General features: G+C 34.7%; 1 protein-coding gene across 3 annotated transcripts in view; it reads right to left on the reverse strand.

Annotated features, from left to right (window-relative positions):
• The window catches only part of NOVA1 (NOVA alternative splicing regulator 1), a 155,556-nt gene that overhangs the window by 130,870 nt on the left and 1,659 nt on the right, over window positions 1–23,027 (reverse strand). For 2 of the 3 annotated variants that reach the window (XM_055716232.1, XM_055716231.1), the window contains exon 2: window positions 21,720–21,863. In XM_055716232.1, the coding sequence (XP_055572207.1) occupies window positions 21,720–21,863 (144 nt within the window). Of the gene's footprint in view, window positions 1–14,195; window positions 14,273–21,719; window positions 21,864–23,027 lie in introns of those variants that run through there. The other variant, XM_055716233.1, reaches the window with a different exon arrangement.

Below are 23,027 nucleotides of genomic sequence, written 5' to 3' on the forward strand. Positions count from 1 at the left end.
ATATCAGATATATTTACCTATGACAGATGCTTTATCTGTGATAAAAAATGATCAACTGCAAAAATTTCAAATACAACATCCCTACTTACCTAAAATCCCACCCAAAAAACACAAACAAAAAAGGAAATGCAACATACCTCTGGCATTTTACAACACAATAGCTAAGATGGGGGAAGACTTCAGCAATTCCTTTGAGTCTCATAAAATAAGATTTTGATTATGTCTTTCCACAGCTACCTAAGAACCACATCTACCTAGTTTTAACATGGCTCCTGTTTTCAAGCTAATCATTACATTTGATTAATCTTCAGCAATAATACTTTTGACAAATTCACTTTCCAACCACGCTTTAAGCCTATCTTCTTTTTCTTCTTTGCCAAGACTTACAAAGACAGTATAACTCAAAATACTTTCTAATTTATATATACATACACAAGCAATTTTTCCTGATTATTTTCTCTCTTTTTTTAAATCACAAAGTAGATATGTGAAAGGAGCTATGGGGATGTATAAGTGAGAGATCACTCGACTTACTTCCACTAATTTCATCAAGGATAATGATCACAATACCCTCAATAGATAATATCAAAGTTAGAATAATGATAAAAACTATTATTCTCCAGTTTCACGACCTTCCTTCTCTACTTTCTACTTTCCTAAAACATAGCCTTCTTTTTACTGGATTTCACTTAGGTACATGAAATCCTGTTTTAAAGAACATGTTACAGCTAACATAACATGCATATACAATGCATACATCTTGCATTGAGCTGTACATACTGATATTCTCTTTGTTCATATTATTCCAATTTTTTTAACTCTAAATTGAATTTAGGTCATGATAGTCCTAAAGATTTGGTGCTGCTTCAGTTAGAACAGTACAACCTACCAGACATATCAGTCATAAGTATTGCGGAATTTTGAAAGAAAAAATGTGCATAAGCAGGAATGTTGCACAAATGGTCATCAGGAATGTTCATCCGCTCTTCTCAGTTACATGCAAACAATGTTAGGTAATCTTCTCATACCAAACAGCAGAAAAAGGTCAGGCCCAATCATTTCAAAGTATTATTCAAAATGCATGTAGTTTTTAGGAAATGTCCTTTTTATTTTTTTTTTAACTTCTATGTTATTTTAGTCCTACAGTCCTATACATTTGCATTAAGTTATGTAAACTAAAATATGGGATATTAAACAAATATTAGGAAAGCAGTAGGTACTAATAAACATTCCTGCACTGCAACACAAAAATCCTTACAGCCATACCCTGGGGTTTAGTCACATCAAATTTACACCAGTAATGTTTGAAATACAGGCAAAACCCCTAAATATAATAGATGGCCAAATTTAATTTGTAACTCTTCAAATCTACCACATAAAAATGAAAGACAACAGTAACTTCTACTGAGCTCAAAGCTGGCTCACAAACCAGTAACAGAGAAAAATAATATAAACCAAATACAGTACTGGCACAGCAGCATGTAAAAATGAAGATAATACTTAGGATAAATAGACAATCTTATCAGTGTCACTTCTAACCAGGAACAAACTCCTTTGATATTTTCATGAAAGTTATTTTTTTTTTACTCACAACACGCAAATTTGCTATACTTTTTCATATATCAGTTTCACCTTAACATTCCATGGCTGTTCTCCTATGTACACAGTAAAAAAGATAGCACTGTTCCTCTTTTATTGAGCCAGTATTAAAATAAATAACCAAAAGTAAAGTATAATTCTGGAATAAAATTAAGCCACTGCATTTGCAATTGTTTGGGGTTTTTTTCATATAACCTTTCAGATCCCCCAGGAAACAGCTTTGCAATGCGTAATTTCTTGCTTACTTGAATAGTCAGAGCCTAAGTTAACTGTAGTTCTTCACATCTTGACCTAATGATGCAGCTTCTTCCTCCATTTGCATAACCTTCTCCCTGCTCATAAGTAAGAGTTCTTCATGACCAACTACATTAAATGTGCACTTAAGAAATTACTTCCGAAACCAATGCTTTTCAATTTAGTATTCAGAACCATTCTCTACTTGTAATTGCATCTAGTTTTCTCAAAGACAGGTGAAAAGTCCTTCAAATCTAGGAGGAGAGGAAGGAGGTGGCAAGAGGGAGGCATAAGAAACATAGCATCACAACTCCAAAGAGTACCACAGTTCATTTCAGGACACAAGTGGGGATCAGTTTATTTTTTTAAAGTCAACTGTTTAGCACTTGCATAAAAAATAATGTTCACAGCCCACTGAACAAATATACACAGAAGTACGAGCAAGAAAAATAGAGCAGATGCCCACCACTTTTGATGGAGTAAAGCTCTCAACTTTAACTATCAGCTTTATTCTAAGAAGTAAAATGTTGATGATAAAGAAATAAGAATGGGTAAAAAAAAAAAGGTGGAGTATTATTTTGGTAAGATTTTGAGGAAAAAGAAGAAAAAAACCAAGCCTCCTCTTTCAGTTACTAAAAAAGTAGCCCTTACCCATACAGATACACATAGATTTATTTTTTTTTTAGTTATGAGCTTTAGGTCTACTTGTTTTAAAATATCTTCTCCTTCACTTACTTAAAAAGCTTTTAATTTAGGCAAGATTAAGTGACAGTCACAAAACAACTTCACTATCTTCATAATTACTTTTCCTGATTATTGATTAAAAATCAAAAATTAACATAAAGTGTTAAAAACTGATAAGGTTTTTTTATTAATGCTGTAGGTTCTTCAGAAAAGAAAAAGCCACTCCTCTATTTTTGATTCAGTCCATAACACAAAATTTATCAAATTAATCCTGTACATTTTAATATAGAAAAATATACCTGTAACAATTCCATTTCGTATTTATAAATTTTCATCCAATATCATACCAACACGTATATCTGGTATGCATATAAAACATACACATCACATTCCTACAAGAAGTTAATTCCAAAACTGTTCTCAACTCCTAAGTCATAACTAGGGAGGTAAATTCCTTGGGGTAAAGGACAGATTTTTCTTCTGCATTTCTACAGGACATAGAATATGGGAATCCTATAGGGTTCCTACACACTAAGTCAAGGCACAATAATCTTCAGGAAATAAGCAAGGATCAGGTTGTTGGCAAGGAATGTAAAACATATTCCATCTCATTTTGCACATATTGAGGGACCCTGAACTGCAAAATATTTTCAACTGTATAAATGGTCTTAGCACCACTTCTTACTGAAATTTGTAAGAACTTAGAACGGACAAACTTTCTGTTCTGCACTGAAGTATCTAGACTTAACAGCCTGTTAGTTAGAAATAAAGTGCAACCATGCAATGTAAACTGAAAACATTTTATTATAAATTTTAGTATAAAACACCTCTCCTACCAAGACAGCAACTGTTTAGATGTGACTTTTGCTTCTTTTATCCAACTAGACATAGAAATTTTGACAGCTAAAAAACTAGAGCTATAGTTACTCATAAAACTTAACAAAATCAAAGTTATAAAAACCAAAAAAAGTTACTGACCTCTATGAAAAAGTACTGTTACCAAAAGCTACTTTAAAACCTAAACTATCTTTGAAATAAACAAAACCAAAAATTATCATTTCTAACATACTGAAGCAGTCTAAAAACTAAAACTTTGCCCAGTCTTGAGGTTTAATGAAACAATATTCATCATGGGTCCAGAGCCATCAAAAAAATCTCTATATATTCTGTTTCTCCTTTCACAAAAATCCCTGAGGCTACACAGAATTTCTTGAGACTCCAATTTATAAGTTGGTAACTTTTCCCAAATCTTTAACCAAGGAGTTTAGAGATCAAACAGCCGAGCGTTGTCCACATGCTTTCTCTTTCCAGTTCTATTTTCTTGTTCCTTTTCTTAACATCATCATCTTGCCTTAACTGGGGCAAATTCTGAATTTCAGAGTGGGTAACACCACACTGAAGATATAACCATTGTGAACAAGGAAGAAAAGGCGAAGGATACTGAGATGACAGGAAGTCCTAACAGAACTCTAGAACAAAAAGGTAAGATGTATCTAACATAGCACCATATATGTGGGCACAAATATCTTTGAAATGGCCTAATAGATTTGCACAGACATGTAACAGCCATCCCAATATAAAAAAATTTTGTCTGGTTTTATAAAAGTTACTGTGGATAACGCTCAGAGCCAGGTTTAAAATTCACTGAGACTGAGCTAGAGAAGCAGCGATTTCTTCTCACAGAAATATTCTCAAAATGGGGCAGAATTTTTAGAGTTGAAAAAACCCTGCTTTGGTTTCCTGCCTACCTTTGCAAAAACACTGCAACAGATCTAACCCCTGCTAACCACGCTGCCAAAGCAGCGGCGGTGGTACATACCATACGGGCAGTCACTGGAAGGTTACAGAGTAGGTACCATCAATGATGGTAAAAGAGCTGAACAAGGGCAGGCTCTTTAAACATCCCTCTAGTAAACATCCCTCTCCTCCTCACCGATCTGCTCACACACAGCTGTCTTAGTAGCTAGTTACAAGATTATATAACCATTTCCACAGCCTTTCCCTGTACAACAGAGATGCAATTAACAACAGGAAATTAAAAATCTGAAGGCTTTCAGATACTTGACTCTGAAATTTCAATCTTCAGTTTAGGCTTGGGGAGAGCAGAGGCAATTGGTTGTATTTTTCACATGCAACATTTTATTACATTAAAAAAAACCACAGAAGTGGTTCCTAACTGACAAGTACAGAGAACATGAATGACAAATATAATCAAAATCTTATGCAAATAAGCAGAAAGTATGGTTGGTTTAAAGGTAATAGTGATCTGTCTAGAATGCCATGTTTAATTCCAACACAGTTTTCATTACCAACCAAACTCATTTTCAACTCACACATCAATTTATGAATCTGATCAGATATTCATGTGACACCATGCTTGGAGTCACTTGACTCTTAAATCAGAACTTGATAAAAAAGTTTTTTTTATCTAAAAACCTTTTTTTATTAAGCTAAAAAGTTAGCTTAATGCTATTTTTTTTTTTTTGTGAAAGAAATCATGCACACTTTCAGGAATATAGGCTACTGAGTAAGCAGCAAATTCCAGTGCTAATGAAATCATACAATCTCAGAAGTTCCTATTTGTCTTAAAAAGCATTTCCATAGACTATAGTTTTGAATTATAGCTACCTGCAGTAAGATGGAATTGGACTTAAGGATCCAAGAGTATGATTGTATGAGTATGATGTCCCATTAATAGTTCTGTCAAAAAAGGATAGTTCTTTTCATTAACTAAATTACATTTATCTTATGAAGGAAAAACAAACGGCCCCTTTGCTTTACTATAAAAATCTTAACTTCCCACCAGCTTGTTTAAATGGTCTCATACAAATAGGCACCACGCTCATAGGGCACATATTCCTTTCTCATCCTCATCCTATTTCGTTTAGGACATCTCTTCAGTGAGTAAAGGTCTCTGGAACACTCCTCTAGATGCATTTCTTTTGTGGAAGAGGTTGGAACTGGCAGCATCACCTCAATTTTGGGGCAGGTCAAGGGCCTTAAAAGGGCTATGATTATGAGATTTTATGGGTTTGTCTGAAAGGATAGCAGAGAACTGGATTCCCTAATCCACAAGATCCTTTCCACACCTACTTTCTAACTAATTCACTTGAATTAGCTTCCTGAAAGACCTCTCAGCTGCCTTCTATACTATGCTCCTTTTGAACACTCAACCTAGAAGCACCCCAAGAATGACCTGTGTAAGGGAACATGGATGAGGACCTAAGCAGCATCAAAAGCTGTAAATTCAATTTATTTTAGTAACTCTTAGTAGTGTCTGCCAGTATACCAAGACCAAACTGAGTGATTTATTTATTTATTACACACACACGCTACATTTTTAGTAAGGAAAAATGTTTAGACAACACAATAAGGTTAATAATCTCTGTGGTGGGCTCACCCTGGCTAACACAGCTAAACCCACAAACCTCCTCATCTGCTACCCTCCTCTCCCCCTAGCAGGATGGGGGGAGAAAATAGGACAAGCAAAACCAAGAAAAATCATGGATAAGATAAAACACAGTTTAATAAGTAAAGGAAAAGAGGAAGAAGAAAAAAAACCCCAACGTTATGCAAAGGTAATCTCTCACCACCTCCAATGGGTAGATGGCTTGCCCAACTATTGCCTGACCAAAACACTACCTAAAACCCGCTTCCCCTCCACTTACTAGGACAACATTGTATGGCACAGAATAGCTTTAGACAGTGCAGGTCATCTGCCTGGTGGTGTCCCCTCTCAACTTCTTGGGCACACCCAATGTACTCCCTCTGCCAGGGTGGGCAGTCAGAAAACCAGGCGGCCTTCCCAGCTGTGCAAACACTGTTCAGCAACAATTAAAACATGAGTGTATCGTCAACACTTTTTTTGGTCACAAATCTAAAACCTAGCACCATACTAGTTGCTGTGAAAAAAAAAAAATTAACTCCATCCCAGACACACCCAGCTGGATTCAGAAGTGTTAACTTTCCTCCCTTGACACTTGTCATGTGTGACCAGTGATTTCTACATAGCTACACAGTGTGGAAATGCCAGGTGTGAGGGTTTTAACCATGATTAACAATTCTCAGCTGCTTAGGTAGTTGACATTTATTTTTTTTTGCCTTAACTTAAAAAGTGAGGGAACTTGTGCACCAAGAAAGACAAGCTATATGTAAAAAACAGACTTTTCTTCTTTTCTCATAGACATTTTATTACAGCAAACATTCTGACTATCCCTCAATTTCAATACTAACTGTATCACTATTTTTAAAAGTCTTAGAATTCTTATATAGTTAGAAAAACTTAAAAAATTATAGGCAACACACTAGTCAAAGATTCCACTAAAAATACAGCAGTTTATAACTACGTTTTAAGTTATCAGAAGCAGGGCTTTGCAAAGAAAAAGGTCTGCCATCATTACCTACAGCTTCATGAGAGGGAATCAGTAAAAAAGAATTAACAGCTTTCAGCTGTAAAATTACTAATTCCACTAATACAGTACATTAAACATGCCATTTGAGATATATGCCAGCTTAAACTACCACATATGGCTTATCAATCTAATTATCACAGTTTGTGTTTTCATAAGCAGAGCTGTTCTAGTTTTTAAACAATGTGTCAAAATGCACTGGTTTATCTGAAAACAGAAAATTCTATCTTTTATACTACCAGTAGGTCAATACCGTATTTTTAACATGCGGTGCACTACATGTCAAAAAAAAACCCAACCAAAAACATTAGAACAAGTATGTTGAGTGTTTTAGTAATGCTTTTAGCTTTCTTATCGGTCAAATGTTAAGGGTCAAAATTAATTTTAAAACTAGGAATAAGTTTCTCAAAGATAGCATTTTTTATTTTTATTTTTCCTTTTAAGTCTTTAATTCACCTACTGACATACTAAGCCTTAATTGACAATGGACAAATAAAACAATCAAGTTAGTCATTCTTCCAGTTTTGCATGCGATTAAAAAATACTGTGAAATAGCACGTGTGCAGACATCAGTTGCAGTGAAGACAGACCTCACTTGTGTTCCTTCTTCATATGCAATTTGACCTCACACAGAACAATTGCTATTGCAGAATCATATATTCTAATTGCAGTTCAATACAAATCATGCCCTACAATATTTGATTTCAGATTCTCCAGCTGGTGCTTAGTGTCAGTTCAGCTGTTCAGAGGGATTTTATTTTTTTTATGTTTCTTTGTGTAAATAAGCAAAAAGCTCACACAATTACCATGATGCATTATATGATCTTAATATCTCCTTTTTCAACTAAAAAAAAAGACCATGTATTTTTATTAATAAAAAAAAAAAAGCTCATGGAAACAATTAACACCTTAGTAGCTATATAACTATGTAGCCGTCATTCCAAATACTTTTGCCTCTCGTTCAGGAACACAAAATAAAGGTAAAGACACACCACTTAGTCACTAAATGCATTTTCCACTCTCTCCCTCAAAGTTCTTGCAAATTGTAGGCAGTATTTTTGACAAATTATTTCAACAGAAAGCAGACAATATCAATATACTTGAATATACTGTATAATTCTAAAAAAACAGATTACATTACAAATACAAGCATTCAAAAGTTTAAGTGCCTCCCTGTTTTATTTTCCTGTTTGTTTTTAAATAAGCATCATGTCCTTGAATCTGCTATTACCCTTAAAGATGGTTTCTATTAAGCTCAAATTAAACACATGCAAAAATAGCATTTCATTTTTTTTTGCTGAAATAATTTTAAAGTCATTAGAACTTGAACACTAAATGAAACCATTATTTTAGATTTTCATTTTCAATAAACAAATCAGGGCAATATTTTTAAAAGAATAGAGTTGTGTAACCAACTGGACTATCCAGAAGATAGGAAAACCCAACGTATTCCAACTTTTTTCATTACTGAAAAGCAGAATGGTGTGTATAGTTGATTTCTTCCATACATACTTCATCAGTCTCCTCCCTGATACAAAGTCCAAAAAACCCTTCTAAAAGATGAGTCAAAACATTTTATGTAATAATAAACAAAAATAGGGCAATGACTTCATGACTACTATTTTATGTCAAAATGCCAGTATTTTTTTAGAATTTATTTTTAGGAAGTTTATCTGGGCCTTTTAATATTTCAGAGCAGAATTTCAATTACAGAATTCTTCCCACTAAATGTTTAGATATTTTTTGATAATCGTTAGGCCCATATAACTTCACAAATTTTTATTTCTACCTTTCAAAACTAAACTAAAATAAATATGTTGGAACAAAAGAAAAAAATAATGCTTGTAATGAGTAATTATTTGCAAATGGAAACAGATTCTAGAAAATGTTTAGTTTCAAGAGGATTTGTAACTGAATCTGGATTAGAGCTAATGCTTCTCTTTCAAAATGGACCTTTTACCAAGACTGACATACATTAACATAAACCCAGTATTTTCCTACACAGAATTACTGAACAGATGTACAACTATATTAAAAAGCCAGTTCATACATAAAGATGCAGAATCATTCTTCTAATATCAGGAAATCCAACCCTGTTCTTAAGCAAAGCCAAAGAATGAGGCAATTACAAAACATCATTGATTATATACACTGGTTTTATCATTTGTCCTGTTTTTGGCATTAGTAAAGGGTTGCATTTCTGCATTAAAAATTGAAAGGAACTTTTAAAACAATGTAATTTTTCTTGCAAAGAGACCATGAACTAAAAGAACTGGCTATAAAACTCTTACCCCAAAAGGGGAGAAAATGTATATTTGGCAAATTCATATTGATAATCTGTATTATATACCTATTTTTTACAAACATTGTTTAGAACTGAAAAGGCATCATACATGATCCTCAAATAAGATATCAAATCAGATAAGATCAAATAAGATTCCTGTATTCATCATTTACTTGACTGTATTAAAACTGAATATAGAAGGCAGACATCTCCAAATACAGACTCGAACAGCTCTATTCAGCTGACAAAGGTTCAGTTACAATTGTTTGCAAAGCTAGAAAACTGTGAGAAACATCCCTCCTCAAAGGTAAAAACAGCAATAAACGTTAACTGCCATAAAAGAGCACCAGTAAAAAACACATTCCTTTGCTAGAACAAGGAAAACCCTTAGAAAGAAGTCTTTTAACAAAAGACCTAAATTGGAAACATATACAGATTTTTAGTTATTTTTTTTATTATACACTACTATTCATCTATCCCTATGTGAAAACACACTAATATGGGACTGCATAGGCTGGATACATATTCTACCCTGTGTAAATTCAGCACTTACCCGAGTCTAATGTTTGTATATAGAAACTGCTGGTAATTTTGCTGCCTTTGTAGGAGTATCTCCACTCAGTTTCTTGGGAGGCAGTAGCAAATAGGAAAGAAATTCTCATTTTCAGCCCTTATGCTTAAGGGGCAAGAAAAATAACATGTATCCCTTTTTGCTGAAAGTAACAACATCAGCAGCAGCAAGATGGAAGAACTAACTAACTGTACTAACCCGCATACATAAAGGGCTCGGACAGCTTCAAGAAATGCTCAGCTTCAGTGGAATATTTGATCTCGAGCAAATCGAATAGAAAACAATTTGTCAGGTTTTGATTACTCAAAAAAATCTTCACCCTATTTAAAAATGGTAAGTTTTACCTACCACACAATCTGAATTCAGACAGAGTGATGGTTATAATTTACTGCCAGAATTTCCATTGTGAACTTCAAGTATAAAAGTGGAAGCAAAAAAGAAGATGCATGTTAAACTGCTTATGAAATAAACTACAAATTTTCCAGTGCTTATAATATGCTGAACTACTACTCTGAGATACAGAATGTAAAGGTTTGTAGAGGGAAAACTTGGAAGCTCTAAAAAATAAATGGAAGATTAAAAATTGAAATCACTGGCCTTTTCCTAAATAATCAGCATACACATAGCGTTTCTTGGATTAAATATCTCTTTCTAACCATCTTCAGCATTTGTAAGATGACCTGTCCAGCAACATTCCTCAATTTGCCCCATGGAAGGGGGCAAACATAGGGAACATTCCACACCTTGAAGAGGATGATGCTAGTAAAAACATCTGTACAGAAATACAGTATGAAAACCATATTTTGCTTTTGAGCAAGGGAGAAAAATTGGGGAAGTGATAATACCCTTAGAACACAGCACTTAAATGCTATGTGAAAACTGTTGCACTCTAAAGGGATTAACACAACAGAACCTGCTTAAAGCAGAGTAAAACTTTAAAAATGATTCAATATAGAGAGATAAAGTCTACTCAAATGCCCTAAGGTATCTTGGTCTTTCCCTCTACATAGAAACTTACCTACAAGGATTACAGAGTATCTATGGATCTGAATGTGCACTACAGTTCCGCATCTGTTTCTTTATACTGGGATCACTTCAAGCAACACATACCATCATTCTCCCTTTGTTTGCCAATAATCTGCATTAGCATTCAGTAGATAACTATTAGTAGCACTTTCTCCTCTAATTTTGCATTGCAACATTACACCTCTTTCCAGACCTATTGAAGTAGACCATACTACAAATATGACATTTACATTACTCCTGAAACACTTTTAAGTACACTTGACTTGAATATCAGATAGCCATCATCAGCTTATCTGCACCACCAAAGTAAGCATACTTTACAATACAAAAACTTCATCACACAAAAACAGTGCTATTAATGTATATAGTAATTTACACCAAAAGCCCTGCATGCTTCTTAGTTTTGCCTTCATAGAATCTTTGGTGGGGAAAACCCATCCACATTAAGACATCTTCATGCTTAAAACTACTGAGAGCATTACAATCACCTATTCTGGTCTCCTATGCAATAACACTTTACAGAAAAAAAAAAAAAAATCCCTGCATTATCTTAGAAGTCCATTTGACTATACACCTATTAAAAAAAAAAGGTTATTAAGTTTTAATTACAGTTGAAATACCCCAACACTTAAGTAAATTGTCATAATTTCTGGAAGTTTGTATTGGGAGAAACAAGGCACCAAATCAGAGCTGGCTATTCTACTGAAAAGACAAATACTTAAAGAAAAATAAATAATGAAAAAAATCAATGGTCTTCAGACATCCAATACAAAGCTGCCAAAATTTACAAAATTTTAAAATTTTACAATTGTACAAAATTCTTTAAAAAAGAAAATGCACAAAAAGAATTTTACAAGATGAAACTTAACAAGTCGCCATTTAGGCACCATGTAAGTTATTACATCGAAAAAAAACGGACAGAAAGTAGATGAACAAGGAGTTTATTTTTCCTCATTCTGAGTATATGTGTGTGTGTTGAAGGGGAAAATCAAGGGGATACTTTTACAATTATGGATGACTAAATTCTGTGCCCTTCTCATGTCTACACCCTCCAAATCAGGAAGTGCTAAGGCTAATGAAGTGTGAAGGACAGAACTGGAACTACTTCTGGATGTCAAAAGCCACACTCTTTCAAATAATAAGTACTATCAAAAACAACAGCCATTGGAAAAGATAATACAGAAACAAGAGATTATTAGCTACTATTCAACAAAGTACCATTTAAAAACTGAAACAAAAATTAAAATTAACTAGGTATAAATACGTTAACTCTCAAATACTGACCTTGCTACTACTATCCGTTCTTTGTCTTTAAAACTAGAAGGTTATAAAACTTGGCTTAAAGTGAGGAGTGTTTGTTTCTAAAAGGTACAGGAATCCTAAAGGAGGATAAATGTAACTGCCCATTTGATCCATTTTTCTCATCAAGAACGTGTAACAGTAAAGCTCTGAGGCTAAAAATTACCTGTGGATTTCTACATACACTTAAAAATACTGGGTTTAACAACTGATATAAAATCTGGCTTTCTGAGGAACAATTTGTTTCCTTCTTCTAAATTCTAGTTATTCAGGGAAACAAATCATGATGAACTCAAGTAAAATGAAGAGCTATTGGCTACATAAGGAAAATTCCTTTTTATAGAGGTTCCTTCCTGTCCAATTCTAAGACTACCCGCTTACCACACAAAACTGTCCCATCTTCTTTCTGGTTATTTGGGATCAATTAATCAAAAATTGTTATTCATTTAACGTGTCATGTTGGCACATGTAGAACAGCTACTCATAAATGTAGATCCATACAGAACTAGACAGCTTATAAAATTATTAAGTACATATTTTATTATTGTTAAAAGCAGTGCAAATACTAGATGAGCACTTGGCATTACCAACCTAAACAAAAATACAAAAGCTTATATCCCTTAAAAAAAAAAAAAAAAACCACTTCGTAAAGTTAGCACTTTTTTTTTTTTTTAGCATTTCACTATGCAGGAAATCATACTCTGCTTGAGGAAGAGTTATCTCAACAAAACCTGGCCTAGGTGTGCTGCACTGCACAGTAAAATACTCAGAAGTTAGGAAGTGATATAATTACAAGGAGTTCCTGGGGAATCCAATTTTTACTTTAGATTGACAGAGTCACCAAGTGTTCATCTAATACAGTAAGTAGGAGACATACAAAGAATGAAGTGTGCACACACATGCAAGACAGAAAAAAACCTCCATACATGTTCTATGTCTAACACTTCTCATTGCAACAGATCATTTTTATAAAGCTTTAAGGCATCCAGTAGCAGCATTTCATTGCGACCTTTGAAAATCAGCACAGACAGAATGCCAGAAGAGCCTCTCTTGTTCCACAGAAGTTTTCTTCAAATCCAGGTCAATAAACTGCTAAAAAACCACCTATTTCCTTTTTTTTTCTTTTTTGGTGTTCCTCAGAAAAACTGTTGGCAGGCTGCCAGATTACAATAAAACATAAATATTCTATAACTCAAGTTCAATACTGCTGGCAAAACAGTATCCGCTGCAGCACCTGAATTGCTGCTGCTGTGCTGCTACTACTACATACTAACTTACCTACACTGGCTTTTCCAAACACCAGGTTACAGATGGGGACAAAATGTAAACCTCAGCTAGATCATGAGCCAACTCGGCATATGGCCCAAACGGTCTTTCCTCCCCCTTCCCTCACAGCCATGATATCTCACTCCCCAACTCTTTGGGAATGCACTCTGATACAGTCTTAATTCCATAAGCACACTGGATGCTCAACAAAGCCAACTGAATGGACATGTGCCTAACATGTTTCCTAATTTTCCAGTGGATGACATCATACAAATGAAGTATAAATATAGTCAATACTTTATGTTATCAAAAGAAAGACTCCACAGTTGTATATTCAGTTAAATAGGTAATTTTTCATGTGCAGTTTGAAAATCAGAATTTAGAACACACTAGGAAGACGGTAAATTGCTGCTGCCTCTGATTATCTGGTTCTCTACAGAGAATTTTCTTCCCCATATTGCCAATGAAGAGTCTAAAAAGAACTAAAGTCACTACTTGAAAATAAAATAAATACATGTACATACAAATCTTCCAAGAGCTTTGGACGTGTGCACTATGGTTCTTGATTCAAGCAAACAGGTGCCACTCTATGAAGTGGGGGAAAATAGTACAAATGTGTGAAGCTCTTTATGTGGGAAATTACAAGAGAGTTAAATGGCACAGAGCAAGGCACAAAAAGTGCTTTTAAAATAGAAACAAGGGAACATGCAGAGAACCTCAGTATCTAATTTAATTAATGATTGAGAATGCAAAGGCTCCAACTGGTGAAACATTAGCAGCAGCCATGAATTTCACTGTAGTTCTGTATAACAAGTAATCTTACCTGAGTGATTCTCAAAAAAATGTCAACACATCGATTGTATTTTTCATCTGATCCTGTCAATGCTGAGATGACAGGCCCTGCAGGATGCAGTGAGAGATCAATGATGAAAAACAGATGTTTAGTCTTTCCACAATCAAAACCTACAAGACCAGGCAAATACGAAATTTTGTCTGAGAATCATGCTTCTTCATATCCAACAAATGCTAATGTTACATAATCACTTTCACATAAGTAAGTTGACAAGAACATCTCTTCCTCACTTACAAGGGATCTGACCCCTGATCATTCATATCACCAATGTATAACTTTAAACCTGGTCCCTGATACACTATTCTCTCAAGTGGTTTCTGGTCACACAGCCAGTTATTTACATCAGCTATTTCTTACGTCAACCTATGTTCTCTGGCCTTTTATGAAGGAGACTTAATTTTGTCCATCAATTATGCAGAACACTTAAACCTTACACAAAATTTATTGCAATTCAGAAGTCAAGAAGAGCAATGCATAATAGTATTGCTCATAACTAGCTCAGGCAGAGAGTGATAAATTCATATTCAAAAGTTACAAAAGCATGTTAGCATTGTACAGTTGGGAGCTGACTTCCACAGACGTGTTTCCAAACACTGTCTTAAACTAACATTTCAATCAGACCAGTTAAGAACTTGCAAATGAATTTTAATGCCTAGCTATAATCAAGAACAGCACATTTAATATTAAGTGAACTCCAGTCAGATTCAACCATAATTAACTATCAAATACATTAAAGTGAAAACAAGTTAATATGGGGGATGGGAATTTAGATAATCATAAATTTATTACGCATTAGAATACTTAGTATGTCTACCAAATATGGGGGAAATTTAAAGCAGAGTATCCTGACAATCCTGTCTCTGTTTGTAAAGTGAAATACAAGCAATGTAGTTAAGCCTTATAATGCTATGAATAATCACAAACTGGGATACAGACACCCCTGAAATCAAAACAAAAAAAAAGATGGAACAGTCTGTAACGTAACATTTAGAAACTCTGTAGGCTAAACTCTGGTTTGGTGTTCCCTTTGGGGGGCGGAAAGACAGAATGGCCCTGAATACCAGAGTGAATGTAAGGAACCTGGTAGTTTCCTAAAGCCATGTCATGCAGTCAGGAAGAAGGTAGGAGTACATCCACAGTAAATTAATAGTCTCGCACATGCACAGCACACTCATTTATTCCAACTGTCAAATACCAAGTTTCCATGTTGCCAGAAAGCCTTAAAAGAATCACAAGCCTGAGCTAGACAGCACAAGCACCAAGCATACCCCACTACAGAGCACACTGCAGTACACCAGAAATTCATACCAGACACAATGTAACTCTATTTACAGACAACTGTATCTATTGTCAGAATAAACACAAATATTTTTGTTATATCTATTAAACATGTTTTTGAAATGTCACCGTTATGTCAGCTTCATTACTCCACAGATTTGATAAGCAGGAAAAACGTATTAGTTTTAGACTGAAAGTACATTAAGAATTTTATGCTAGTGTCAAACAAATCTAATTGAAAAACCAAAGGCCTACCTCGAAACATGACCATCAATAAGAGTCGAAAAAGCAGCCTTTTCCTTTGTAATATATTGCGTTTTATACCATGACACTGCAGCCTCTAAGGGTCAGATTAATTAAGATCAACAGCAGCTGCAGTGCAACGTGAGAAGCACACTGCCACAGTTCTCACTAGTCCAGCCCAATTACCTGCAGCATTCCAGCACTGGGCAACTGACAACTATCATACTCCTCACCAAGTCATTAACTCCCACTGTCCTACTGATCAATTTTTCAAAACAAACTCTTTTTAAGATGGACTGCAAAGCTGACTGTGCCTGCTGCAGGACACGAGGACGAGTCCCAGAGCGATGTTTGCCAGTCAGATCATTACAGACGTCACTTTATGCTAGGGCTGTGTCCCAAGACAGAAATGAGACAGCGGTCAGGTATAAGCCCTCCTCCAAATCCCTCTATGCTCTATTTCTAAAAGCCAGTCTGATAAATTCACTAAATCCAAGGTTTTCTCCCCTAGACAAAAAGCTACTGATCACTGATAAAATAAATTCCGTGGTCAACTACTGAGGGCAATATCTAAGTTAATGCAATTAATTAATCACAAAGATCAAAGAATATTTGAAAAAAGTATTGCTTGTTACAGGTTGCACCCATTAAGAAAAGCAAGAATAGTTTATTTTACTGCATGAGGGAGAAGATGAAAACAATTAAGAGATTCAGACATTTCCTGTTTCTATTTTTTGAAGATTAGCTCCAAGACCTATGTTCTGACAAACATCCATTAAAACTCTGATCTTTCTGCAAAATACCATTAAAACATTGTATGGAAAATTTAGACTTTGTGAAAGAGGAAAATTTAAAATTTTCAGTGCATATCAACCCCAGCTATTTTTCTTAAGTTTTGGGTTGGGTTGGTGGTTTTTTTCCAGAATGTAAGAGTATGGAAAAGAGATATTCTTAGTGAATAATTGCTTTACAGAAATCTCAAGTTGATAAAAATAAAAATACTGTTACTAGAAGCACCTTCATCTACACAAATCAATCACAAGAAAGAACTTGAAAATTACTAAACATGGCATTTCCCTGTGGCAACAGCCATCCTCACTTTGTTATTTTGCCAACCAAGTGCACATACGATCTGTATCATTTATGAAAGTTAGACTAACCCTTCCAAATCTATCACAAGTTGTTCTAAACCATTCTTATACAAGACAAAGCTCTTTCTTGCAAACTAAAGCCATCTACTATGTCAAAGTTTATTCTCATTTACATGAGTAAGTCCCTCCATGTAGAAGAAATCAGTGCAAATTTTCTACTTCTACTCAAAATTTCTCTAAGCCTCCCAAATGAGAAGCTGCTAAGTGATTGTACACTGGGTGAGTTAGATGTGTAACAATCTCAAGATCATACCCAGTTACATACTCAGTTTCAGCTTCCTTTTAAATGTAAAATACTAATGATCTGCTGGCTAGCAAGCTAACTTTTTTTTTTATTCTGTTCCAGTAACTAGGCAACAGACAACTGTCCAACTGAGAATTATCTCTCTGAACAGCTGGCAATCAACACTTGGAGGTTTTGGTAGTTGGTCTTTTTTTTTTTTTTTTTAAACTAGAAGAAAGATAGGTGATTCCAGTGATTAGTTTACAAACCTACACAGCTCTCTTCCACCTCTGAAATCTCTACTCACTATTTATTTATTTCCTCAGTCCCATTATCCCCAGTTACCCATATAAGTAAATGTTTACAGCAGAATCTGAAAATCTTAGCTATATATTTATGAAATCTCTAATTAGCTAATGTTAACACTACAGAAAAAATTAGAAGCATCAAGAATAAGTGAGATGCATTTCCTAATGTATGAAAAACTACCTTCAAAGAACCATGACAACAGACAGCTAGTAACTAACACCATTCTCGCTTCTAACTCCATTACTCTTTTTCTCTTCCAGAGATGAAAAAATGGTATTTCACTTCAACGTTATTTCAAGTGCTGATTTGTAAAAGATATTCTTTTCCCTGCTACACTTTAGGTTACTTTTTAAGAGTTATAAATTAACATGGCAATTCCTTTATTATATAAAGGAAATAATAATGGTGAACCAAGCTTGATATATTATATCTTCCCCCTTCCTAACAGTTTAATAGGAGTAATGAAGCTAGAAAGCGAACTTATTAATTATAAATTGTTACTTGCGCATTCAACATGTCTGAAAGGTTTTTAAGGGTAAGAGACTCTTTAAAAGGGCACCTGCACAAAGATTAGCTAGACTACCTCCCATAATATATGCATGTTTCAAAAAACTCTGATATTCAAACACAAAACATCTCAAATAAAAGTCACTTGGTAAAAATGTAACATAGCCACCCAGCACTTCATACACTCTCTATACAAGGCAGAGGAGGAAACTCCCACCTTTTGCATTCTCCAAACATTTACATCACTACTGATTAGAAATCTGCTATAAAAACAACACAGCTAATCTATTGTTAAAAGCGGTAAAAACTTGTCCCCATTTAATTATGTTTTTATTAATCTCTGCTCTTAATATGATCTAATTTCAGTACACATATGACTTCATATTCCAATAAATTGAAAAACACTGACCGAGCTCAAATTCACTCAAGCACCAAGTTCAGACCAGGCAAGATCCTGTTGCAAGATAAACAACATGATGCGATGTAACATAATTGTGTGTGTGTGTGTGTGTTTGTGTGTGTATGTGAGAGATCAGGGCTGGAGTGCAGAGAAAGAGCAAGCAAGACTGCATGAGAGAGAAAGCAAGCAAGCAAGAGTGCACGCCAGCATTTGCAATGGAAAAAAATACATATGTCCAGAGCAGTGTTCAGTCCAGCGCCCACTATAATTCAGAATGAAGAAACAAATACAATGAGAGCTTAATATAACAGAAATACTCTTTTTTATATTATTCAAATAAAATCATACATTAAAACAGCTTCGCAGAATAGCCACTTTCTTTATGAAGTTCAATTAATTAATATTAAAGTACCATGGCTACATCTTTATTTAAATTTTGGACCAGAACCCACTAGTCAATACACACTGTACTTCTCTGCAGAAAGGATCAGCACCATTTAGTTTAAAAGTAGGGCATATTTTGCCATTTTAATTTCATTTCCACTATTCTAGGGGGACAAGCCTGAACAGAAAAGAACCAGGAATAATCTAAGCACAATAACCAAAGTTAAATCGCAGAAATCCAGACAATTAGAAAAAGTCAGCTGGTAACCTGAAAAGAGAACAATGAATTGTGTACTCAAAAAATAAGACTGTAGTGGACGGTCATGTATTCATACACTGCTTCCTACTTTGTAAACTAAAATGTTCAGTGCAAAGCTGTTTTTTCCTTCAATTTCTCGTAATTAGAGCTGCCATATAATTCTTCAGTAATTATGTCACCTTTTGATGCACAAAAATAATTCCAACAGAAATCAGTCTGCATACTGAAGTCCTATATCACAGAGGAAAAAAAAAAAAAAACACTATTAGATCATAGGAACTACTCATGACTTCTGTATTACAACCAACTTCCTCCTTTCCAAACAGCAACTTACTCAGACTGTGCTAAAACTTTTCAGAAATACAGAAAAGTTTCACAGAAGCTTCAGCAAGAGAACATTCCATAGCGAAACGTACATTAAACACAGTTATCGTCACAAGCATCAGAAGTACAGACTACGTAACTTCTATTAGGAAAACAGAATAATTGTTTAAGAAACTTAAAAAAAAAAAATAAACCATGTATTTATATTAGCTATTTCACAAGGTTTGTATTCCCTAATGTTATATGAGCACAACAGTCTGGAAGAAACCCAAAAGCCATCAGCTCAGGGAATGCCAGGACCTCCGAAAATTCCATGGGCTGGTGGTCAAACGCAAACAGAAAGACTAACGAGAGCTAGCCATGCTGGAATCCATTTCTCATCCCTGTTCCATATTTTAGCAGGAATCAGTCACCAACTTCCTTAAAACACTCATTTCCTATATGACACAACGTGGCTGCAAATTCAAAGCAGACTGTATGAAGTCAAACTCAAACTTCATCTGCACCTGTTACACTGAAACTGCTTGAGCCTCCCTGCCCTAGTTATTTATATTACTACTACTGATTTTAAGAGAGAATGTGTTTCTGTCACAAACATTTTTACTCCCATCATTCTAGCTTGCTGATTTTTATTTTTCAAAGGTTCTTCTCCTACTACTGCTGTATCTTTACAATTTGCTACACAAAAAAATATGTAATTCTGATGTAATCAGAAAACAGAAGAATTATGCTTAGAGCACTGAACAAAAGACATAATCTTTGGAGCGTCCTTTCCAAGTGAGTGTAAATAAACTGTAGTAAAATGAAAAGGCATGTAATTTGGTATTTGGAATATTCTTCATAAACACCAATTTTCTGTAAAATCCTTGCATATCTGATACCACCTCATGTATAATGCAGAAAATCTATTTCATTTTCATCTATTGACAGTGAATTTAATTTACTATTGTGGCTCTTTACTCCGATTATGTTATTAATTCTGCAATCAGGCTCCTTTGAATGCTTTTATTTCTTCCAAGGGTTTTGACAGTTCTACTTTGATTTTTTTCCACCCTAACATACCTTTCAAAACAAAGGATTATTTTTTTTCTAACCTCTAAAGTAAAAAGAAAAACAAACAAAGAAAAAAAAAACCCTCAAAGACAACAACCATCAGTTCATAACTTGTATCTTTCAACAGGAAAAATCTACATGCATCACTTTACCCTCTGACATTTAAGTATTATAAACTACATTCATTAAAGAGATGTATAACAGGTGCTTTAAAATTTCCACATCAGCAATCATCATTGTAAATACACCACAATCCGTCCATTAATAAAAAATTATCCACTCCTGCCCGACACTGAAGTTAGAGGATGGGAAAGCCAGATGCTCCAGTGGTAGTGTTCTGTTTACATCCATAACAACTGACTTCACTATTTTGTAGAACTCTGTCATCTTGGTAAACTAGATCAAATGCAAAGTATCTCTTCTTTTTCCAACAAAAAAAGCTGGTAGCAGCTAGTCAAATCAATTTTAAACACCAGTTATTCTTCAAAATTACAAAACCAGAACACCAAAAAAAGTGTTAGGTATGCTATTATTCTACATCAGTTTTTAAAAAGTCCTCCAGAACAAAGTTCAATTACAGAATGCTAATTTGTTCATCTTTAGAGAAAAAAAAAAAAATGTTTATTCAATTGCAGAAGCTACAATCTTGTATATTATTATGTAAGACTCCCTCTCCAGAAATCTTATAAAGGAGAAATGGTAGATCAGGTATTTATTATTGTTATACGCAAACATAAAAAACTTCATTCTTGTGCATTAATACAGTTGATACAAAATACTCAATTCTTTATTCATCTGAATTATTTCACTTCTATAACATTCTCCTGCCACCATGGTAAACATAATGTAAAGAATATCTAAAGAGCAGCACTTGTCCTCTTTACTTCACTCCAGAGCCAGTGAACAAAGCAGTGAAGCAGAAAGAAGGTACATAATGGATTTAAAGTAAATGGCCCATTCTTTAAGAGGGCCTCTCATTTTTACTCATTCTAGCTTAATTGTCATTACAATGTCTGGAAACTTCAAACGAACAATTATTTTTACGCCAGCTGTCAAGTTGGTTCCTTAAAGCTAGATATTTTTTTTTTTTACTAAAAAACAAAGCAATCAAAATGGTAATGAAAATATCCTTTTGCAGAAACATTGTAAACATCTTTAAACAATTCAAGCAGTTAGTGCCCAGTCCATTTAGTACACCAAGACAGAACATTTATATTCACTGTTGCACTTTGTAAGATACTTTTCTGAGAAATGATGCTTCCAGCTGCACTGGAAGCTTAGTTGTCAATATATGAAACACACCGACATGTACATACGTCCCTTGAGATTTAAAAATAAAGAATTGGCTAATTTTTGCACCTACCTGGGTAAAAATCTTTGGATTTGGACAGCTTGATGGTGGCCCCAGTCTCTTTCTGCAACTGAACAATTGTCTGTCCTCCCTTTCCAATTATAGATCCAGCAGCATAACTAGGTATGAGGACCTTTAGAAAATACTGGCCATCCTCTGAAAAATTGAGATATGCATGGTTAATATGGCTTACAAACTTTGATTTTTTCTCCCCAGACCCACAAACAAAATGTTACATCTTTAAACTCGTACAGTAATTCATGCGTTTACATCTAACCAGTTGCGTCATTCTACAAGACATGTTTCGACTATGCCTTTGACATTTGAAAATATGTACATTTATTTTGAACAAGTTAAAGAAGCCACATAGATTCCTTAATTCCATAAAACAGTAAGAATAAAATCCAAACCATATTTCAAAGGTGGATTTTTTTCCCCAATGGTAACCACAGCACACAGAAATGATCGGACCCCTTTAAAAAAAATAAAGCCCCGCACAAAAACGTGACTAGTGACAACTACAACCTTGCTTGAAAATACTGCAAAAGAAATGTCAAAACTAAAAAGGCATGAATTGTAAATTCTGATGGGCTATTTGTTTGTCATTAGCAAACACATGAGAATAGCAATTAGCTATTGCCTGCATTCTTCTTAAGTGAGCAAAACCACTACTCTGCTACCAAATAACCCACCCAAAATGTGGTGTTTTATTCCAAGCATTTCAGCCACTGCCAAGAAAACAACTCAACATGGTGTGGATGGAATCACTTGCCTAAGTAATCCTGATGTATTCCTTTAGCACTTCTTAAGCGACAATGATCTCTTTTAAGCTCATTAATTAAAGGACATTAAGAAGAATTTTTCCCAATTGATCAAAAGCCTAAGTCACTTATTTTAAATACACTTAAAAGGTGACAAGATAGACAATGCCAGTCCTCTACCCACCACTAGCATTAAAGCACACAATCGGAACAGGGAAAAAAATATATAGAATGAATGGAGGGGGAAAAGAAAAAAGATTCCCAGTCAGATTCGGCAACTGCACAATTGTCTGTGCCCTCATCCCACTGCTAAACCCAGCTACACTGAAGTCTAAGGACCTTCCGCAACCGGCTCCGAAAAAGTGCAAGGCAATAAGGGTACACTGGCTCCCCAGACTTAGGCTCTCCCCAGTAATAAAGGCAACGTCCCACTGGCATGGGTTTTTATCATGAAACCTGTTTCACAAAGTTGGGATTTTTTTTTTCCCCTAAGCAGAAAAGGCGATCCCAGTTCACCTTACTTCTGTCATCTGAGACTAAGCGTCTCAAAAAAGTGCCT

The sequence above is a fragment of the Falco cherrug genome, chromosome 7, assembly GCF_023634085.1.
Source record: "Falco cherrug isolate bFalChe1 chromosome 7, bFalChe1.pri, whole genome shotgun sequence".
Lineage (NCBI taxonomy): Eukaryota > Metazoa > Chordata > Aves > Falconiformes > Falconidae > Falco > Falco cherrug.